We start from the raw sequence: 17648 nt of genomic DNA, 5'->3' as shown, positions 1-17648 counted from the left end.
TCTTACTTCACTATCTGAAAATAATGTCATTTAAAGTCCTTACCTAATCCTACAGACAAAGCCTTTTGGTAAATATTCATGTTATCTGCAATCCTTAGTTACTTAACTATTAAAACAGCTACTAACAGGATTCGTGCATGAATCCATTAGATAATAAAATAAATGTATGATTTTTGCACCTCCCTTCCTCTTTCATTAGAGTTTAGCATTTTCAAATCCATGACGACCGGACCGAGAACGGCGTCAGCGGTAACTATGGTAATAAGCACTTATTAACATCGGTGTATATGATTGGTCAGAATTCGATTCCTATCTCAAGAAGCTATTTTCCGATTCGGTAATAGACTGTCAATGTTTTTGGAGTTTTATTAAAAATAAACTACTGTTGTGACGGATCGCTAGACTATGTTATAATACGAATACGTGTAGGTTAGGGTGGTTTTCACAATCTTATTTTTTGGCAGATATGAAGAAGGTAAGAAAAATCTACAGTGCTTGCTATACTGCTGTTGCTTATGGTGCTGACTTGGAATATTCAGTCGCAAACACTGTAAGTCAAGCGGTAATATGTAAATACGGTAAAATATTTTAAATGTCAACAGACGATGAATGAGTTTGCAAATAAAATAGACCCGATTACTTGTATTACTATTAGAATAAAAATCAGAACCTCCTTGCTTGTAAATGTCTAGATATGGAATGTATTAAACGTATTACTATTGACGATACTTACAAGTTTTATATTATACGAATTATGTACGCATACAGTATGTGAAACACACTGTACGTATTACAGAAAAGTACTGCGTAATTTCTGTTAGAATAAACCGAAAAGTAACACGATGACAGTCAATGCAATTGAATAATACGACGCGCATCTGTGATGACTATAGTGTCTGACAAGAAACCTCACATTTCTCGGTTGAGAGATTTGGTATTCTCGAGGTGTTTTTGAAAACAGTTTAGTTTTTAGATATTCTTATAGTCCTATAAACGACGTTTTCTAACATAATATATTTGCTATCCACATAGGTTGGACGGGATGTTATTCTCGTTTGTCACGGGGCGTAACACCACTGATCCGCGCTTTAGCTAGAATAATTCAGCTCTATTCCTTTTGAATCCCTTTTATAAACAAGAATGTTATTTGCGCTGGTTAACTAGGACAGGAAGCAGGTGCTTCGTGCAGTATTTCCTGCCTTCTCTGCAGAAGTAAATTACTTTCGGCGTTGCCGAAACCTAAACAATGCATTTTTAGCAAAGCGCATGATCACAGTTCTCGGGATCAGCGTTTTCATAATTTGTAAGAAGTCCTTTGCAATTTGGACCCCCACCCCAGTTTAAACATAAATCCGACTGACGTGTTTTTGGATCAAGTGGAAATACGAAATCCACAGGTGCTGCTATTAATTAAAATACATAAACAAAAGTGCACTGTCAGAACAGATGCTCCAAAATTACACGCTATTTATAGAATGAAACGTTTGTTTCTGGGGACCTTTTGGTCACGTTTCCAAGACGCCCTTTCTAAATAATTTCTCAAGTCCACAACAATCTATTACCCAGGCGAACTACATATACAGGTTCACATTAATCGCCAGATTAACTCTGATATTGATGCAGAAGGACTAGAATGTAAAAAATAGGCCTATTTTGGCAGTATGCTCCGAATTACTGGAGGACAGTGTGCCCTGCAGAAAAAAAAACCAGCAAATCAACTTAAAGTGAAAATAATTATATATATATATTTGTTCTCAAACTTGGTTTCTCTGTAATGAAAATAAGCAGAATCTACATGAACATAAATGTCGTTAACCTTTGGAACTGTTTTCTTGGCTGAGGATAAAGTCCAGTTCTTGCTAATAATTAAATGTCTCGCTTACAGCATGGAAATATTATACAGTCGCTTCTTAAAGAAGATTTTAAAATGTTCATTGGAGAATTTTTTTTTTTACAAATTAATAGTAGAAGAAATTCATTTCTAAAACATCTTTAAAAGGCTTCTTTCTATACATATTTCTAGCGTGTTTTTTTTTAAAAGAAATAATTTCATTAAAAGGGTGCTGAGAATAAAAATAATATTTTACAATCACTTGCATAGCATCATGTCGCAAAGAGATATAGCTATAATGATAAAAAAAAATCAATGTTTTTCCGGGAATGCCCTCCACCTATACGGACCTTTCAGAATGTCACGAAATCACAAACTCCCGAACACGGGTTGGTTTGAAACTCATTTCAAAAAGTAGTATGCATCATAGTCGAATGATGCAAGTGATCGTTTTAGAATATGTGTAGTTGAAAGAAGCTTGAAGATCGACAGCGAGTTTTGTTTTCCGCAGCCACTAGCGTTTTGCGCTGACATAGCCTAACTATTCCCTTCTGTTTATCAATTAGCTTCGCAGGTTTTCTAATGTTGAATAAACAGTAGCACGTACAGACCTGCTGCTGCACTGGGAATTCACTTAATGGTGTGTACAATTTAGTTTTCCAGCATGCCATCTGAACCAGTACCATAATGTTTTTTTGTCCTCTCTGTGGTTAATATGCGTATGTTGTTTTAACACAGTCCGTCTAATGACTATTAAGTTCTCTGGAAAGGAGCACTGTAATAAATTCGGTTATAGAAAATGTTGTATATTTTATTTATTGGGCTTTTTATGTTACAATTTACAGTCAATTCAGTCGTTCAGTTATCCTTCGTAATGCAATAGTATTTATGTAACATATAGTTTACATTACAACAGATTAAATGGTTACTTCACTGATTTTTGTGTGGATTTTTAGGAATGACTACTAAATGCAGTCAACCTGACACTTTACCATGCCTGACCAAGATAAAAAGGTAAAACGAACGGACAAAGGACGATTGACAAAGACAAAAGGAAGTGCTGACAAGTAAGGATTAAATATATATTTTTAAAAATATAAAGTTTAGGTTAATGCGTCTCATGTAACGTATATTAGATTTTAATATTGTGTAACTTTGGGTTTGGTGTCCTCTATTATTAACATGTTCTTCCTCAGTACTAATAAAATGTGTCTTTTTATATTCAGGGCATTCTCAGACCTCAAAAGACTCTACTCCTTGCTTAGTGTTCCAGCAGCAAGCAAAAGTCAGGTAAATCCCTTAGCTATACTGTATTTATTCATTACTTATTGTATTAAAATTGAGAGAATAGATATGTAAAACCTTCTGTATTCAGTATTTTGCCTTCCTGCTGCAATAACTCCGTTTTTTATATTGTAATATTTAAATCCATGTTTCAAATTCCCTGAATAGTCTTTAAAAATATTAACAAGATTGCTTTTCTCTATGAAGAACGTCTATTTTCTGTGTGTCTTTGCAGGTTGGAGCTGTGAGCTGTAACAAGGCATGTAGCAGTGTTGCAAAATCACAGCAACAGCCCTCCCTTCAAAGGAATAGTACCATTAAAAACAGGAATCAGCAACAACAATCCACTGAGGATATAGAATTGGAGAATTTTAGGTATGGAGGTGCACAATGTAGTTTACTTAATTTGTATTAACCGTACAGTAATTTTTTGATGTACTGTATACTTCAAGCAATACTTGAAGTCCTCAGTATCAAAACAAACATTGACATATCAGTTATTTTATTTTAAGGTTTTGTTTCTAAAATAACATTCCAAATTCTTTAGATATGCTTAAATGGAAGACGTTTCTTCTTCCTTTGAGAATCATAATGGTCTAAGCAACAACCAAGTTGTTACATTGTCAAGAGACGTAAGATTTTGGAAATGTGTTCCTTCATCTTTATTTCACTTCTCTTTCATCAGGTAGCACTGCCGATGAATGCTTGAAAACATCTTTATAAGAAGTACCAAAATGTCTTGTGAAAACTATCTGGAACCTTCAGTATAGTTTTAATTGATTGGGTAATGAAGATGTGCCCTAGAACAATAAGAATGAGAATGACATTTTTTATAAAACAAAATAAAAATCACCAAGTATTTGCTGATTGTTTTAGATGTTTTGACTCTGGCACTAAAGCAGTAGCAAGGGCAAAGTCTTCCATACCTTACAATATGATCTGTATAGAAGAAATCGAATTATAGTCACAGAAATTACAAAAAAAATAACTTTTTAATTGGCCCAATTTATTTTTAAGTAATTTCGTAAGGTTTATGAAACTATTGGTAAGGCCTATAAGGCAAGTCAACTTATAATTCAAACAAATCCTTAGAAAAACACAATTGTAACATCATTCAAAAGTTTAGAATTTAGTCTTTGTGCATGACATGGTGAGGCCTTCTGCCTCTGCTTGGGCACTTGTGTGATGGGTTTCTTTGTAGAGTACTGTATCTCAATGCCCCTGAAATAATTTCTCTCATATCATGAACTACAATAGCAGCTTGACCTTCAAAACCTCATTTTTTCAGCTTATCAGATGGACATCATGACGTCGAAATGTTGTTTCAAAGCTACTCTGGCTCCACACCTGCTGTCAAAGGCCATTTCAGGCTTCTTCCTCACTGTTCTCGCAGGAGAAGGAGAAAAAAGGAGAAAAAAAAACACCTTCGGCGCTGTAAAGCTGTATTTTTCACAGTTGTCAAAGCACATTGAATGCGATTATTGCAATAGCCTTGTGAAGATGCAGTGTTAACGTTACATTAATAAGACAAATGGTATCGTTTACCTTGCGAATCAACATTTGCTTCTTCTTTTGTTACACAAAGCGTGACTTACAAGAATGAAAGAAACTTCAGCAGCCGACCACAGCACAAACATTTTCTGGACATATTCACTGCTCTGGTTAAGAACAGATTAACCTCCAGGTAAAACCATAGGCATCATTCATTATGGTCCTTTTGGGAATTCTGCTGTAGCTTGCCTATATCGAGTGAGTTTTTCACAGTTAGATTGAAAATTTAGTTTGAATAATCTTAGGAATGAGGGGAAAGGGGAAGAACCTTTGTAGGAGTAAGCTTTGGGCTCATTGGTTGTGGGTTTGAGTCTCCACTGCAAAACACTGTTGCTGTACCCTTGAGAGAAGTAGTGTACCCCTATTGTTCCAGTCCACAGAGCTGGTCCCTGCTGTATATGTGGGGACCAGCTCTGGTGGTAATTCCTGGGATGACCCACCTCCCCATTTCGGGGGGGGGGTCATGCTCTTTAGTCCATTTAACACTATGAAAATCAGGATGAACTGTTGACAGATGAGCCACTGTGGCTCCAGTATAGACTTTTGATATATTTTCTGACAACAATAACAATGTATTAAATAACAAATGCCAATGTAGGTTTCGTAGTCTAGTTACTGTAGATGTGCTTAGGAATAATTTCCATTTGTGGCTTCAAGTAATCAGCAGGATAGGAAAAGACAAAAGGAGACATTATTGGGCATAAAGGGTCATGTGTTTTAATTTGTTTACACTTGTCTTAATTTTCTATATTGTGAAGGAGGCATTTAGATTCAACATGCATCATAAATTTAAGATACTGCTAACTGACAGTGTTGCATATACTCTTTGTACTCAGTGAGTGGACTGATCATGCCCAAGCTGATAACTTCCTGCGAGTGTTGATTTGCCTGCGACTGCTAATGAGAGAGCCACTGTACCAGGTACATTTTAAAGTGCCATGCTGTCAAATTACAATTATTAAAAGCTCAGATTGGTGTCATAGGACAAACTAGAAGATATACTTATTTTTCGACTGCAAATACTTTCGTAATGAATGTATGCGATTTACAGAAGGCCTAAGAGCCACCTGCTTGCAGTGAGTTTAATTCTGCTGGGGAAGTGCTTTCACTGAAGCACAGTGATCTGGAGAGATATCCTGCTGCTCTGCGTATCGTTTATCCTGTTACTCACATACCCTGGCCCCGTGCAGTAACACCAGGGTCACAATCAAACAAAAGGAAACAGCTGGCCTTTCGGTTACATTGTTTAAGACCTGAACTCACTTTCCGCTGGTCCTTCGAATCCACTAAAACAGTTTTTCACTTCAGACGTTTCGGATTTTTTTTGCTGCCCAGCATGGTAATAAACATTATTACAATAGCCTTAATATCGAACTGATTTATAGTGTTTAATGCTGGTCCATTGAAAAACACATAACTTTCCTAGAAGACATCATATTTTGCTGTACATGTACTGTATAAAGTACCAATAAATACATTTAAGTCTATATTTAAGTTTTTTATTAGAATGCGCCCTAGTAAGAATGAATTAGGCATGTCAAATTCAAATCACAATACGATGAGTCGCAATGTTTAGTTTTCTCCGATGATTGCTTTTATAGATGGTCAGTTGTGTAGATAGAACTTGGTTTCTAAACATATGTAATACAAGTATGAAACATGAACTATATGTGTGGCAGTTTTAAGGTCTTTGGAGCTTACAATGTACAGTCCATATTAACCAAGATTGCACAAATATATACTTTGTGACTGTAATCTTCAAATTGATATTCTTCCAGTCAAATTGTTCTCTCTGTGCTGTTATAACACTGTTTTGCTAAAACTAAGGATGGTGTTCATCAGTACCTCTGTTTTCTTTCCACCTTTAGAAAGTTTTTCACAAGCTACAAGGAATTGATTGTCTAGCTCAGGTAAAGAAAGCATGTGGCATAAAATATACCTGTATGTGATTATTCAAACTTGAATCATTTTTTGTCACTTTGTAACTTAAACGTAAACGTCTCTTTAAGCAAAAATGTATTTAATTTTGAAAATATTGTTGAAAATACTCTACTTTCAGTTTAAGCCTGAGCTTAAGTTCTATAAAGTGTATCTCATCTACAGCACATGGAGACAGTTTCAAATGAATATCTTGAATGTGGAGAAGAGCCATTTGTAATGGACAAGCTGGTCAATATGACGTGTAAGATTTCTTATATTATATTTGACAAACACATTTTTGAAAATTGTGTTAGTTTTTGTATGTTAACTATTTATTGTTTTTATTCAGATATTTTTCAAAAAATCGCCGCAGCTGAAGAGCAGAGAAAATGGATTATTGCTTGTGGAGCTCATAAGGTAATCTATGTAGCAATGTAATACTTATAGGCAATTAAAAACTATATTAATATTATGCTTTTGGTATTCAAATGGAACCAACTATCCTGTTGATACCCTTTAAAATACAAATGAGAAAGGGGAATCTTTTTTTTTCTGCAAATCTGCTACATTCAGCAGATACAAATGAAATACCTTATCTGCAAAATAAATGTTGGTGTTGAGTTTCAAAACATGATCTTGAAGTAAACCAAAGCACAATCACAAAGCAATTTCTCAATGGTTTTAGTCTTGAGCCTCTCTGACACACCAAAAATAAAATCTAAATTCTAAATTGCAAACTTTTAAACAAAACAAATCAAAACTGGCGTTTCAACAGAAGAACATTTACTTTGTATTCCTTGTTTACAGGTTAATACAGGTTAAATAATTTTTGTCCACACTTATAACTTCTGCTCCTCCTCCTGCTTATTGGAATAAGCAGTTAGAAAATAGATGGATAGACTTCTTAGACTATAGGTCCATGTCAGCAAATTGGGCTCTGTTAGTACAAATAGAGATAAAGGACTACTCTGTTGTATCTACTGTAGTTATACTTTGTACAACTGCAACAAGATTACTTGATACCGTATTTGTCTGACAATAACCACTACTTAGTACCCTCACTTTATGCGTACGTTTTAAGACAGAGCAAATTGTTGACAGTGCGGTAGAAAGGGAGGTTGAGAAATATGTTAAAAAACTCTGTGTCGTGATTCATGCCGTAGTTTTCTAACAAGGAGGCTGCCACTGTTTTCATGTTGCCCTCCTGCTACTGTATCTCACTCAGAGGTGATGACATTGGCTTGCTGTGGTGTTTCTTTGCAGACATTAGTGAAACTTCTTGCAGCCAGAGACAACAGTGTTCTGCTAGGAGCTCTCCTGGCTTTGACTAGCATAGTTGAAAGGTACGTTTCTGAAGGTGAGGTGCCTAAGCAATGAAGCTTTACATGAAATCAGATGTTTTCAATCTATTGGCTGTGCAATAATAATAAAAGAGATACTGTATGTGGGTCATAGGTAGTTTCTGGAGGTATTTTCATTCCATAAAATTTATGAAATGTTATCAACACTCTTATTAAGTGACAAAGTTAGTGTTATTTACTTTTATGGATTCCATTTTTGGATGCTGCATTACTTTGACCTGGCTTGTTGTATTTTTGTTTTCAGCCCAGATTATAAAGAGAAGATCGGGGAGCTCATGATTGTGGAAAATCTTTTGATGATATTGCAGGAATATGATTTGCTTTTAAAAAGGTAATTCATGCACTTATTCTTTGTAGACTGATCTAAACGCTACACATTTTGAAATGACCATTAACCTAAGATCGTTATCTGTTAAACTACGGAAGTCGCTTTTAGTAAAAGAGTTTGTTAAAGTAAAAGTATTTTAGAGGTTTTTCTCGTAGAATCCTTTGAAAGCCTTAGTCTCATTTTCTAATGGTGTTTCTAACCTGTTTATTGAGTGCCGGTTCAAATTCTTAAATCCCTGTGTATGCATGGGTTCCATTTTTCCTCCTCAGGATGGCTGCAGAGCTGCTCCGCCTGCTGTGTGCTGACCAGCAGGTGAGGGAGCAGGTTAAAATCTTTGAAGGGGTCCCTATTTTGCTGAGCCTCCTTCACTCCGAGCACCTCAAGCTGCTCTGGAGTGTGGTGTGGATTCTGGTGCAGCTGTGTGAGGACCCTGAAACCAGCGCTGAGATCCGTGTCTGGGGAGGCATCAAGCAGCTGCTGCACATCTTACAAGGGCAAGTGTCACGATGTGTAGTTTAGGACCCTGTGCAGACGGTATATTCCGGAAGTGACTGGAATAAGACTTAATGGGAAACACAGTAGGAGCAGAACTGGATGGCAGACAGGGGGGTGAGACTGTGGTGATCCAGTGCTCGGGGGTCGTGGCGCAGGCGAACAGTTCCACAGCAGTCCAAAAGGGGGAATCCGGGGCACAGTCCAAGGTCCAAAACCGGTAGGTCCATCCCAGACAAAACGATGAAAAAAACAGGAACATGGAACACGGGATAAGGAGATTAAAATGGGGTGAGCGCTCCGAGCAACCAGACTCAGCTTGGTCAGGACACCGTAAGGAAGCCTATGCCTTCAAGCCGGGGACGTAGGGCGACCAGGTAGGCGGGCCTCCGGGCGTCTGTCTTCCAATGCAGAGCCAGGAGTAGCGAGAGCGTCAGGCTTAAATTAGGAGGGACAAACAGAGGGCAGGTGCACATAATCAACTAATATGAAAGGGCCAGAGCGCCCGTAAGAGGAGGGATTACAATCATGACAGGCAAGTTTCACAGCACTCCTGCTGCAGGACTTCTGTCAGGCTGTAATTGCAAGAGGCTCATAAGAAAACAGCTTGGAAAGACCCAAGGTCTTATCACAGCATTACTACGCATGAGAACACCATTCTTGGTACTCTTTTTTACATTACGGGGAAAAGCAGTACTAATAATTGCAGGGGGTCTAGACCAAGACCGACCATGTTGACGTTGTTACCCCTTTTTCAAGAAATGGGTAAGTGAAAAGTTGGATCAATTAGCTACTGTACTAGCAACTGAAGATGATTGTGTAGCCTTCTTTAGTTTGTAACCTTTTGTTCTAATAAATTGCAGAGTTTTTAAACAATAGAAAGTAGGAAATGAGGCAATATCACAATGCCTTAGTCTTCACATTTACACAGACCATTTGCTTCCTGTTGGATGCACTTATCCCTCTCACTGCCATACTGGCATTTTACACAACTTCACCTTTTGTGAAGGTGTTGAGACAACAAGGGCACATAACCATTTTTTTATGCTAAAATTGGCTGGGTATTGTACTCACCGGGAAATACCACCCTCAGGCCTGGCTGCTGGGGTACTACCATTCCAGTTTCAAGCAAGGCTCCCTTTCCTTCTTTATTTCCTTCTTTATTTTTTTCCTTTTTCTTTCCCATTCAATAAGTCTTTAGAAAGGGTGGATTTTGTCTGCTTCCTTGCCTCATAACTGTGCAATGGAGCTCCATAGACAGGGCAAGTGGACTGAAATTGGATAAATAAATGGGTTCTTGTGAAACCTATTTCTTGTGAAAGCAAGTAAGCCAGACAAAAAATGTTAAATGATAGTTAAAGAGTTTTACTGATTGGGCATATTAAGCCAGAGGACTGACAACAAACTAGGGAGCAAGATTTGTTTCAGCTTCGAAATGTTTTTACAAACACATCTGGTTATACATTTTTTTAAAGAAAGGAACTCCTTCCTGGCTGTTATTAAACTTGTGGAATGGCTTCCTGGAGGAGAATATTTTTTCATAGAAATCTACAGTAAATATACCCATGGCCCTCGTTGGGGAAAAAACCAATATGTTCTCATGCTCCTCTCTGCATCCATTTGCTATAAAACTAGTTCAAAACCCTGTTATTTCCATTTAGGCCTGTATTTAAATAAAACATTTTCCTGTTCACAGTACATGATAGTGGCTTTTTATTTTTGAGAAATTCTTCCTTATAACACATAGTTTTTTGCCTTACAATACTGGGTGCTATTGTGATTGATAAGTGGGCTAAAGTTTTAATGTAGCTGTTTTTTTATTCTTGTTTTTGCTAAAAGTGTTTTTGTTTAAAATCTACCAAAATGCAAGTTTTTCATGTCACGTTATTTGCCAAACCGCTTTATACCACACGGTGTCGCGGGAAGCCGGAGACTACCTGGCAAGCAATGAGCGCAAGGCAGGGTACACCCTGGACAGGGCGCCAGTCCATCACAGGGCAAGTGCAAGCCCATCATACATGGGGACAATTTGGAGGCCACGGTAAAGGCCGAGGGTGGGAAATTTGACCCGGACACCGGGATAACTCCCTACTCTTATCAAGAAATGCCCGGGGATCTTTAATGACCACCGAGAGTCAGGACCTCATCCGAAAGACAGCACTCACTACTCGTGTCGTGTCCCCGACGCTATACCAGGGCTATACCAGGGCAATAGGACCCACACACACCGCAAGGTGGGCGCCCCCTACTGACCCCACTAACGCCACTTCTAGCAGCAACAGTAGCTTCTCAGGAGGTCTCATATCCAGGTACTGACCAGGCTAAACCCTGCTTAGCTGCAGTGGGTAGCCAGTGGAGAGCTGCAGGGTGATATAGCTGATGGCAAAATGCATGTTTGTAATCATGAAATAAGCTTCTCTCTATTTTCTGACGGCTTTGTAGTTCTCTAAGCACTAACAGTAAATGTTTAACTCCGATGTGGTGAATAGATCCATTGGATTGGATTTTGATTTATTAAACTGACATTTTAATCTTATCTTTTTCATCTTGGGTGTCCCACCTTGTTCAGTTAAGAATAACTTGTAAGTGGAATGAGAATACTTTTATCTTCAGTTGTTGCTTTTAATAGTATCACAAGCTCCCATTAATTTCTTTCAGCTGAGAAATACATAAGACGCACAGGAAAAAAATAAAGAAGTTCTCTACCATGTAAGGCATCTATACTTCATCTTAAAAGACGTTTTTATCCTATAACTATGAAAACGCAATAAACACAATTTTGATATTTTTAACCAGCTTGGTGAGGTAAAAAGGACTAGACCCCTTGTTTTTGGAAGTAAATCCTTTTAATCAGTTACATGAAGAGGCAAAATAAGATTTAGCTATTGTCAACCAAAGCTGTAAGCAGTCCACATGTTCCTCTTTTGTTTATAGCCATTCTGGAACTCTTAATATATTCTGCATACTTGAATTTTAAAAGTTGTGGTATGATATATTTTTAAAATCAGTAACAATAACAATAATGATAACCAGCAGCCATGTCACCCACTGAAGCTGTGAGCCTGGTCAATACCTGGATGGGAGACCTCCTGGGAAAAACTAACGTTGCTGCTGGAAGAGGTATTAGTGGGGCCAGCAGGGGGCGCTCACCCTGCAGTCTATGCCCCAGTATAATGACGGGTACAAAATACTCTAAAAAGGTGCCGACCTTCAGATGAGACATAAAACCAAGGTCCTGACTCTCTTTGATCATTAAAAATCCAGGGCGTTTCTCAAAAAGAGTAGGGGGGTAACCACGAAATCCTGGCTAAAGGCCCTTACTAATCATGGCCTTGTAATAATCCCCATCTATGAATTGGCTTCATCACTCTGTTCTCCCCCTTGATAGCTGATGTGTGGTGAGTGTTCTGGCGCACTATGGCTGCCGTCACATCATCAAGTTGGGGGCTGCACATTGGTGGTGGTTAAGGAGAATCCCCATTACCTGTAAAAACTGGAGTGTCTAGAAAAGTCCTATATAAGTGTAAGCAATTATTATAATAATAATAATAATAACCATTGCCAATGATTGCCATGTATTAAATCATGGAGATAAATAACCTTTGTGTGTTCCTTCCCTGCAGTGGTAGAGAATATGTGTCTGACCGTTCCTCTATTGGGAGTTTATCCAGTGCCAATGCGGCTAGAAGGATCCAGCAACAGCATATATCAGAAGAGCTAAGTCCTCAAGAAATCCTGGAAAACACACTGTCACTACAGGCAGGTGAGCCAGGTGCCCAGTACGGAATTATCCAATCCACACAAATTCATAGAAAGGTCTAGTTTTGATTCGCCATGCTGTCTTTACTATCTAAAAATGAATGTAAGGAAATAAACAGAAAGAATGTTGTTTGAAAAGTGTAAATGCAAGCTTGAAAATGTTGGACAATTTACACAGGCTTCCACTGCCTTCTAGTTTAGTTTCTGTGGCTGCCTTTGCATCTGAGTAAAGCTGTAAGAAATTAACTAGCTGTTCCATTTGCTGTATAATACTCGTGTACTGTCTGGTTAGATGTCCTACATCCCATGAACCGCTCTCTTATTTTGCCAGTCATTAAATAAACATGCTCCCACCTGATGCTTCACTCTCTTTTCCAGCCTGCTGTGCAGCACTGACAGAGCTCGTACTGGATGACACTAACGCACATCAAGTAGTTCAGGTAGGAATTCAATGCAACAAAACCTTTACTACACTTTTATTATTAACTGTATATGGTGTGCTTTTAAGATTGTGCACCAGGTCTAGCAAGCAAGGTTTACTCCATTAAGATCAAGCCATTTTTTCCTTTTCAAGGAGAATTCCAATATCAAATTTATTTTGATGTGACCTGTGCTGGATTCATGTCCTGTCCAGATTGTATCGTACCTTGTATCCGTTCCTTGTTGGGATGGACTCCGATCCCCAGTGACTCTGTATTGAATAAAGCTGTTAGAAAATGGATGGATGTTTTCACTTAGGGGAATCACCTACTTGCCTCTTTTAAATACCTAAAGTGAGGAAACATTGCTCATTTCTAAAATATATTTAATATTAACAGAAATAGAATGTATATTTAAATGGATTCACATGTAACATATGCAGTCTTTTATTCAAATAAACTGCTGTGAAAATAAGTTACTGTAACGCAACGGGGGCTCAGGCGGGCGCCCTTGCCGCATCTGGTCGGCCCCATCCCGACTGGTGGCTCGAACCCGGGACTTCCGCGTCTCTCTGCAGCGACCTAGCCCCGTGAGCTAAAGAGAGATCTCTCCACAGCCCAGTAGCTGTGGTCCTGCTATCACAGGGAAGGGCGGTGACGTCACCCGCTCTGGTACGCCGGCTCTTACACACACTGCTTGTCGGCCGTAAGCGTTACATTACAATAGGTCCACATTCTGCTGGAACATCCATCATGACCCTTCACAGTTACGGAAAATAATCTCACAATAATCTTTGTAGAGTCTCATGGCTCTCCACAAGACATTCTTAGAATGAGCAAGTGAAAGAAATCATAGAAAACCCAAATGCTTCTTGGAAATATTGTTACAAATCTAGCAAAAGCACATTAAATATTACAGTTTCTATGATATGCAACCTTTATTACAGACTTCCTGTTTATATGGTATCAATACACTAGCACCGATGAACTAATTTATAATATTTAGTCTTTATTCTCTGCTTTTCTAGGAAAATGGGGTCTACATAATTGGGAAACTAATTCTGCCACATAAAGAAAGAACAGGACCAAAAACAGAATTGCTTCAGGTATCTCAACCATAAGTCAGATCAATATTAATAATATTTCTGTTCTCCAGATAATATAAACACTAAATCTTCTTTAAGCTTCCAAGATTTAGTACTATAAAGGTCCATGACAAGGAAGATTAATATCTTGGTACATTTTACACGGAATACATATTTAATCCTTTTATAGTAATTAGACCTTGTCTTCAGTTCTTTGTCTACATCATGCACAGACTGTTGAGTAATACTGTATCTAACTTTTGCTAATGTAACTTATCAAAGGCATGTTTTAACAAGTAACTTTATTGTGTATGTAGTCATGTATAGAGTAAAATGGATGACAAGATTCTTTTCTTCTCTCACAGTGCTATGCCTTCAGGGCTTTGCGCTTTCTCTTTAGTATGGAACGAAATCGCCATCTCTTCAAAAGGTATCAAAGTATAACGTAATTGAGCCAATCTGTCGGTGTTTTGTATTAAGTAAAATACAGCAGCAGGAGTTCCTCAAGTTACAGAAATGCTTTGCAATTTTTAGACTCTTTTCTACAGAAATATTCGAGATGTTCATTGACATTGGACATTATGTTCGCGACATCACTGCCTATGAAAAACTGCTGGCAAAAATCTGTGCTCTTTCAGTAAGTGTCTGATTTAGTTAAAGTAGGGTTTGTTATGTGTTTCGTAACAATTAAATCAAGCATGTCTTTGTTTTTTGCAGTGGAGATTAAAATATGCATTGCACTACTTACATTATACAATGTTGTAGTGTCCTCTGATTAAGTGAGGTTTATCTGCATAGTTAATATTTTGCTTGAAACCTACTGGCTTAAAAAGCATGTCTGCGTTTTAAGTAAATAAAACACACTTTAGATTAGTAGTTTAGAATAATTATATCATAAATATTGTAATTATAATTGAGATATTTTTCTTTGATAAAGAAATGTGTTTTACACAATGCAGTTTTTTATAGCTTAACCTATGTTTTTAATTTATTTTTCAAAAATTACAAATTTGCTTTACATTCCCCCTCTGCGGTCTGGATTTGAGGTTATTTTACTATTTTTAGGTTGAGGAGAATAATGAATCATATGCTGATTATTACTGCAGTTGTTGTTATTTATGTTTATAGGATGAAGAATTAAGTAACATCAAAGAAAGTATTGAAACTGTCAACCAGAATAAGGCTCCTTCAAAGATCATCAATGGCTATGCAATTCTTGATCATCTTGGAAGTGGAGCATTTGGCAGTGTTTATAAGGTGGGTGTGTCACTCTGTCCTTGGCTGAGATGCGGTGTCACAAGAAAACACTTGTATCTGTGTCTTGAAGAGTCGACTAGATTTATGTTAATTTTGATAGGTTATGTTGAATTCAGTTACTGCACAGCCAGAGGTTGCTAATAAAACTCTAAGAGAGATTTCTGAATGTGGTTTCAAAGTTTTATTTCTTTGAAGCTTGTTGTCATGACATTTTCAAGTAGCAAATATGAAGTAATCAAGCTCTTTGCTGGGCTGCACCCAAATTACTGTAGTTACATTGCACGAAATTATCTCAGTGAACCCACAATTAATTAAGTGGCCTCTGTCTGTATGCAATAATAGTTGTTCTCATAATTTCCTATAATCTGGCATGGTGGTGACCACATCTTTGGGGATGCTTCTCCCCAGCTGGGCCTAGGAAGCTTGTTAGGATTTAAGGAAAAATGGATGGAGCAAGGTTCAGACAAATACAATTTTGTTTGTTTCACTCTGCTTAGGACTAAGCAACTAGGGAAAACTGGAGCTATTGAGAACATGTGGAAAGACTTGAAAAGTGTTGTCTATTTATGATCCCCAAGAAACTCGTGAGAGCTCGAGAAAACACAGGCACGACTTGGTACAAAGTTTGTAGAGACTTACCCAGAAAAACTTGTGGCTTTAATTGCTGCCAAAACTGCTTCTGCCAGATATTAAGTTCATGGGTTTGAATTTTTTTACAACCAATGCATTTGTTTTCTCTTTAGTTTTTACTGACATTTTTCTTACCCATAGAAGACTTTAGTTTGAGCTTTCATGTTCAGAATTTAATATGAAGTTAAAAAAGTGTTCACGCATCATAAAGTAATTTCACAACACACATATTTGCCAATACTTGCATATACAGTATAAATGCAATAGAAAAAAATACAGTACGTAGAGTGAATATTTTTAAAATGGCACATGCCATTTCATTACACATGCTGACTTTATTAGCTTGTGTTATCTGGCAATCATTGATGTTTCTAAATGTGTACAGTATGTGCGTTGCTTGAGCACTAAAACCTTCTAATAGAGTTAGAACTGGATTTATACATCCCCAGATGATCACTAATTACAGACTTCAGTGTCCAATTTGTCTAGACAGATTCTGTGAGAACATGTACTGTACTGTAAATGTATGCAAATGAAAAGGAATTGATGCATTTATGTAAGTACAGACGTCTTGATAATCCGTTGATTGAGACATGGCCACTTATTAGATCACATATTGCTGAAAAAGCACACAGTTTATTGAATCTCTGGTATTGCAATTTTAGGCCGTTTTTAGCCTTTCCATTTCTCCAGTCAATCACACCACACCCAAATTACTATTGCTGGCTCTCAGTAAACTTGAGATCTCTAGTATTGGTGCATACAAAAATTTAACATCTCACCTTTCTAAAGACACAGTTGTCTGCAAAAAGTGACCTTTATTTCTCAATCTTTTTTTGCTCCAAGAATGAACTTTTCAGCTGTTATAAAAGCAAAAGTGGCTGTTGATATTGTGGTACTTTTTATTAGCTACTTAATATACTTTATAAGATTTCACTGTCTTTAAGTTGTGACATAACATATCACATTACTAGTATTATTAATATTGTGATGCCTCCTGGGGCGGCTGACAACAGGGGTACAGGTTGTAGGCGAGACGCCCGTCAAAATCACATCTTGGCAAGGTAGCAGTACAGCTGATCTTCAGCCTGTAGCCTCATAAGGTAGATGAGTGGCTGGAGCCTCCAGCCCTGTACTGTACTGGTGTGCCAGTAGCCTATCCTGTGATAGGGTGACTGGCACAATGGCCAAGGTATTAGCAGAGGCCATGGCAGTATCTTCAACCTGAGGTGTGTAGGTACCTTCATCCCTGTAACTGTGACAATGAGCCAGCAGCCTGCACTGTGAGAAAGTGGCTGGTACTTGTCAGAGGCCTGTGCTATGATAATGTGGCTGGTGTTGGGGCACCACAGCTGGTTTTCAGCCTGGAGTATAGTTAGTATTGTAGCTGGTATAGCTGAAACTTCAGTCTGGAGATTTCATAGTTTATGAGCCTGTGCCAGGCGTAAGCTGATATAGAGGACCTGTGTTGCTCGTGCTCTGACTTCTTCTAGTGGATGAATATGACACCGATGGTGTAATGCTGAAGTTTAAAGTGCAAATCTTACATTTTAGGCACTGGCATAACTGTGAATGTGAAATTCTCAGGTGGTGAAAACAGATCCATTGAATAAATTAATGCCTCAGTGGTTGTACTTCTAGCTGTTCTTTGTGCATTTAACAGACACTTCTAACAATAAATGCCTTCAGGGAACTGGTAGATTTGTTATTCTGCTTTGAAGCAGGTTTATC

At 37.8% G+C, this 17648-nt stretch overlaps 1 protein-coding gene across 7 annotated transcripts in view; it reads left to right on the top strand.

Moving 5' to 3' along the window:
- Positions 1 to 319: 319 nt before the first annotated feature.
- nek10 (NIMA-related kinase 10) overlaps positions 320 to 17648 on the top strand; it is a 62121-nt gene continuing 44792 nt past the window's right edge. For 3 of the 7 annotated variants that reach the window (XM_088601687.1, XM_088601690.1, XM_088601685.1), the window contains exons 1-18: positions 321 to 475; positions 2788 to 2898; positions 3058 to 3121; positions 3351 to 3490; positions 4701 to 4799; positions 5503 to 5587; positions 6535 to 6576; positions 6770 to 6848; positions 6936 to 7003; positions 7850 to 7929; positions 8192 to 8278; positions 8545 to 8769; positions 12391 to 12530; positions 12905 to 12966; positions 13974 to 14051; positions 14396 to 14460; positions 14565 to 14667; positions 15159 to 15287. In XM_088601687.1, coding sequence (XP_088457813.1) covers positions 2825 to 2898; positions 3058 to 3121; positions 3351 to 3490; positions 4701 to 4799; positions 5503 to 5587; positions 6535 to 6576; positions 6770 to 6848; positions 6936 to 7003; positions 7850 to 7929; positions 8192 to 8278; positions 8545 to 8769; positions 12391 to 12530; positions 12905 to 12966; positions 13974 to 14051; positions 14396 to 14460; positions 14565 to 14667; positions 15159 to 15287 — 1620 coding nt within the window. In that variant the 5' untranslated portion in view covers positions 321 to 475; positions 2788 to 2824. Of the gene's footprint in view, positions 551 to 2787; positions 2899 to 3057; positions 3122 to 3350; positions 3491 to 4700; positions 4800 to 5502; positions 5588 to 6534; positions 6577 to 6769; positions 6849 to 6935; positions 7004 to 7849; positions 7930 to 8191; positions 8279 to 8544; positions 8770 to 12390; positions 12531 to 12904; positions 12967 to 13973; positions 14052 to 14395; positions 14461 to 14564; positions 14668 to 15158; positions 15288 to 17648 lie in introns of all 7 variants that reach the window. The other 4 variants (XM_088601689.1, XM_088601688.1, XM_088601686.1 and 1 more) reach the window with 3 other exon arrangements.

This window comes from Lepisosteus platostomus, chromosome 12, assembly GCF_059453375.1.
Source record: "Lepisosteus platostomus isolate fLepPlt1 chromosome 12, fLepPlt1.hap1, whole genome shotgun sequence".
NCBI classification, from domain to species: domain Eukaryota; kingdom Metazoa; phylum Chordata; class Actinopteri; order Semionotiformes; family Lepisosteidae; genus Lepisosteus; species Lepisosteus platostomus.
This window is presented reverse-complemented; position numbering and strand designations above follow the sequence as displayed.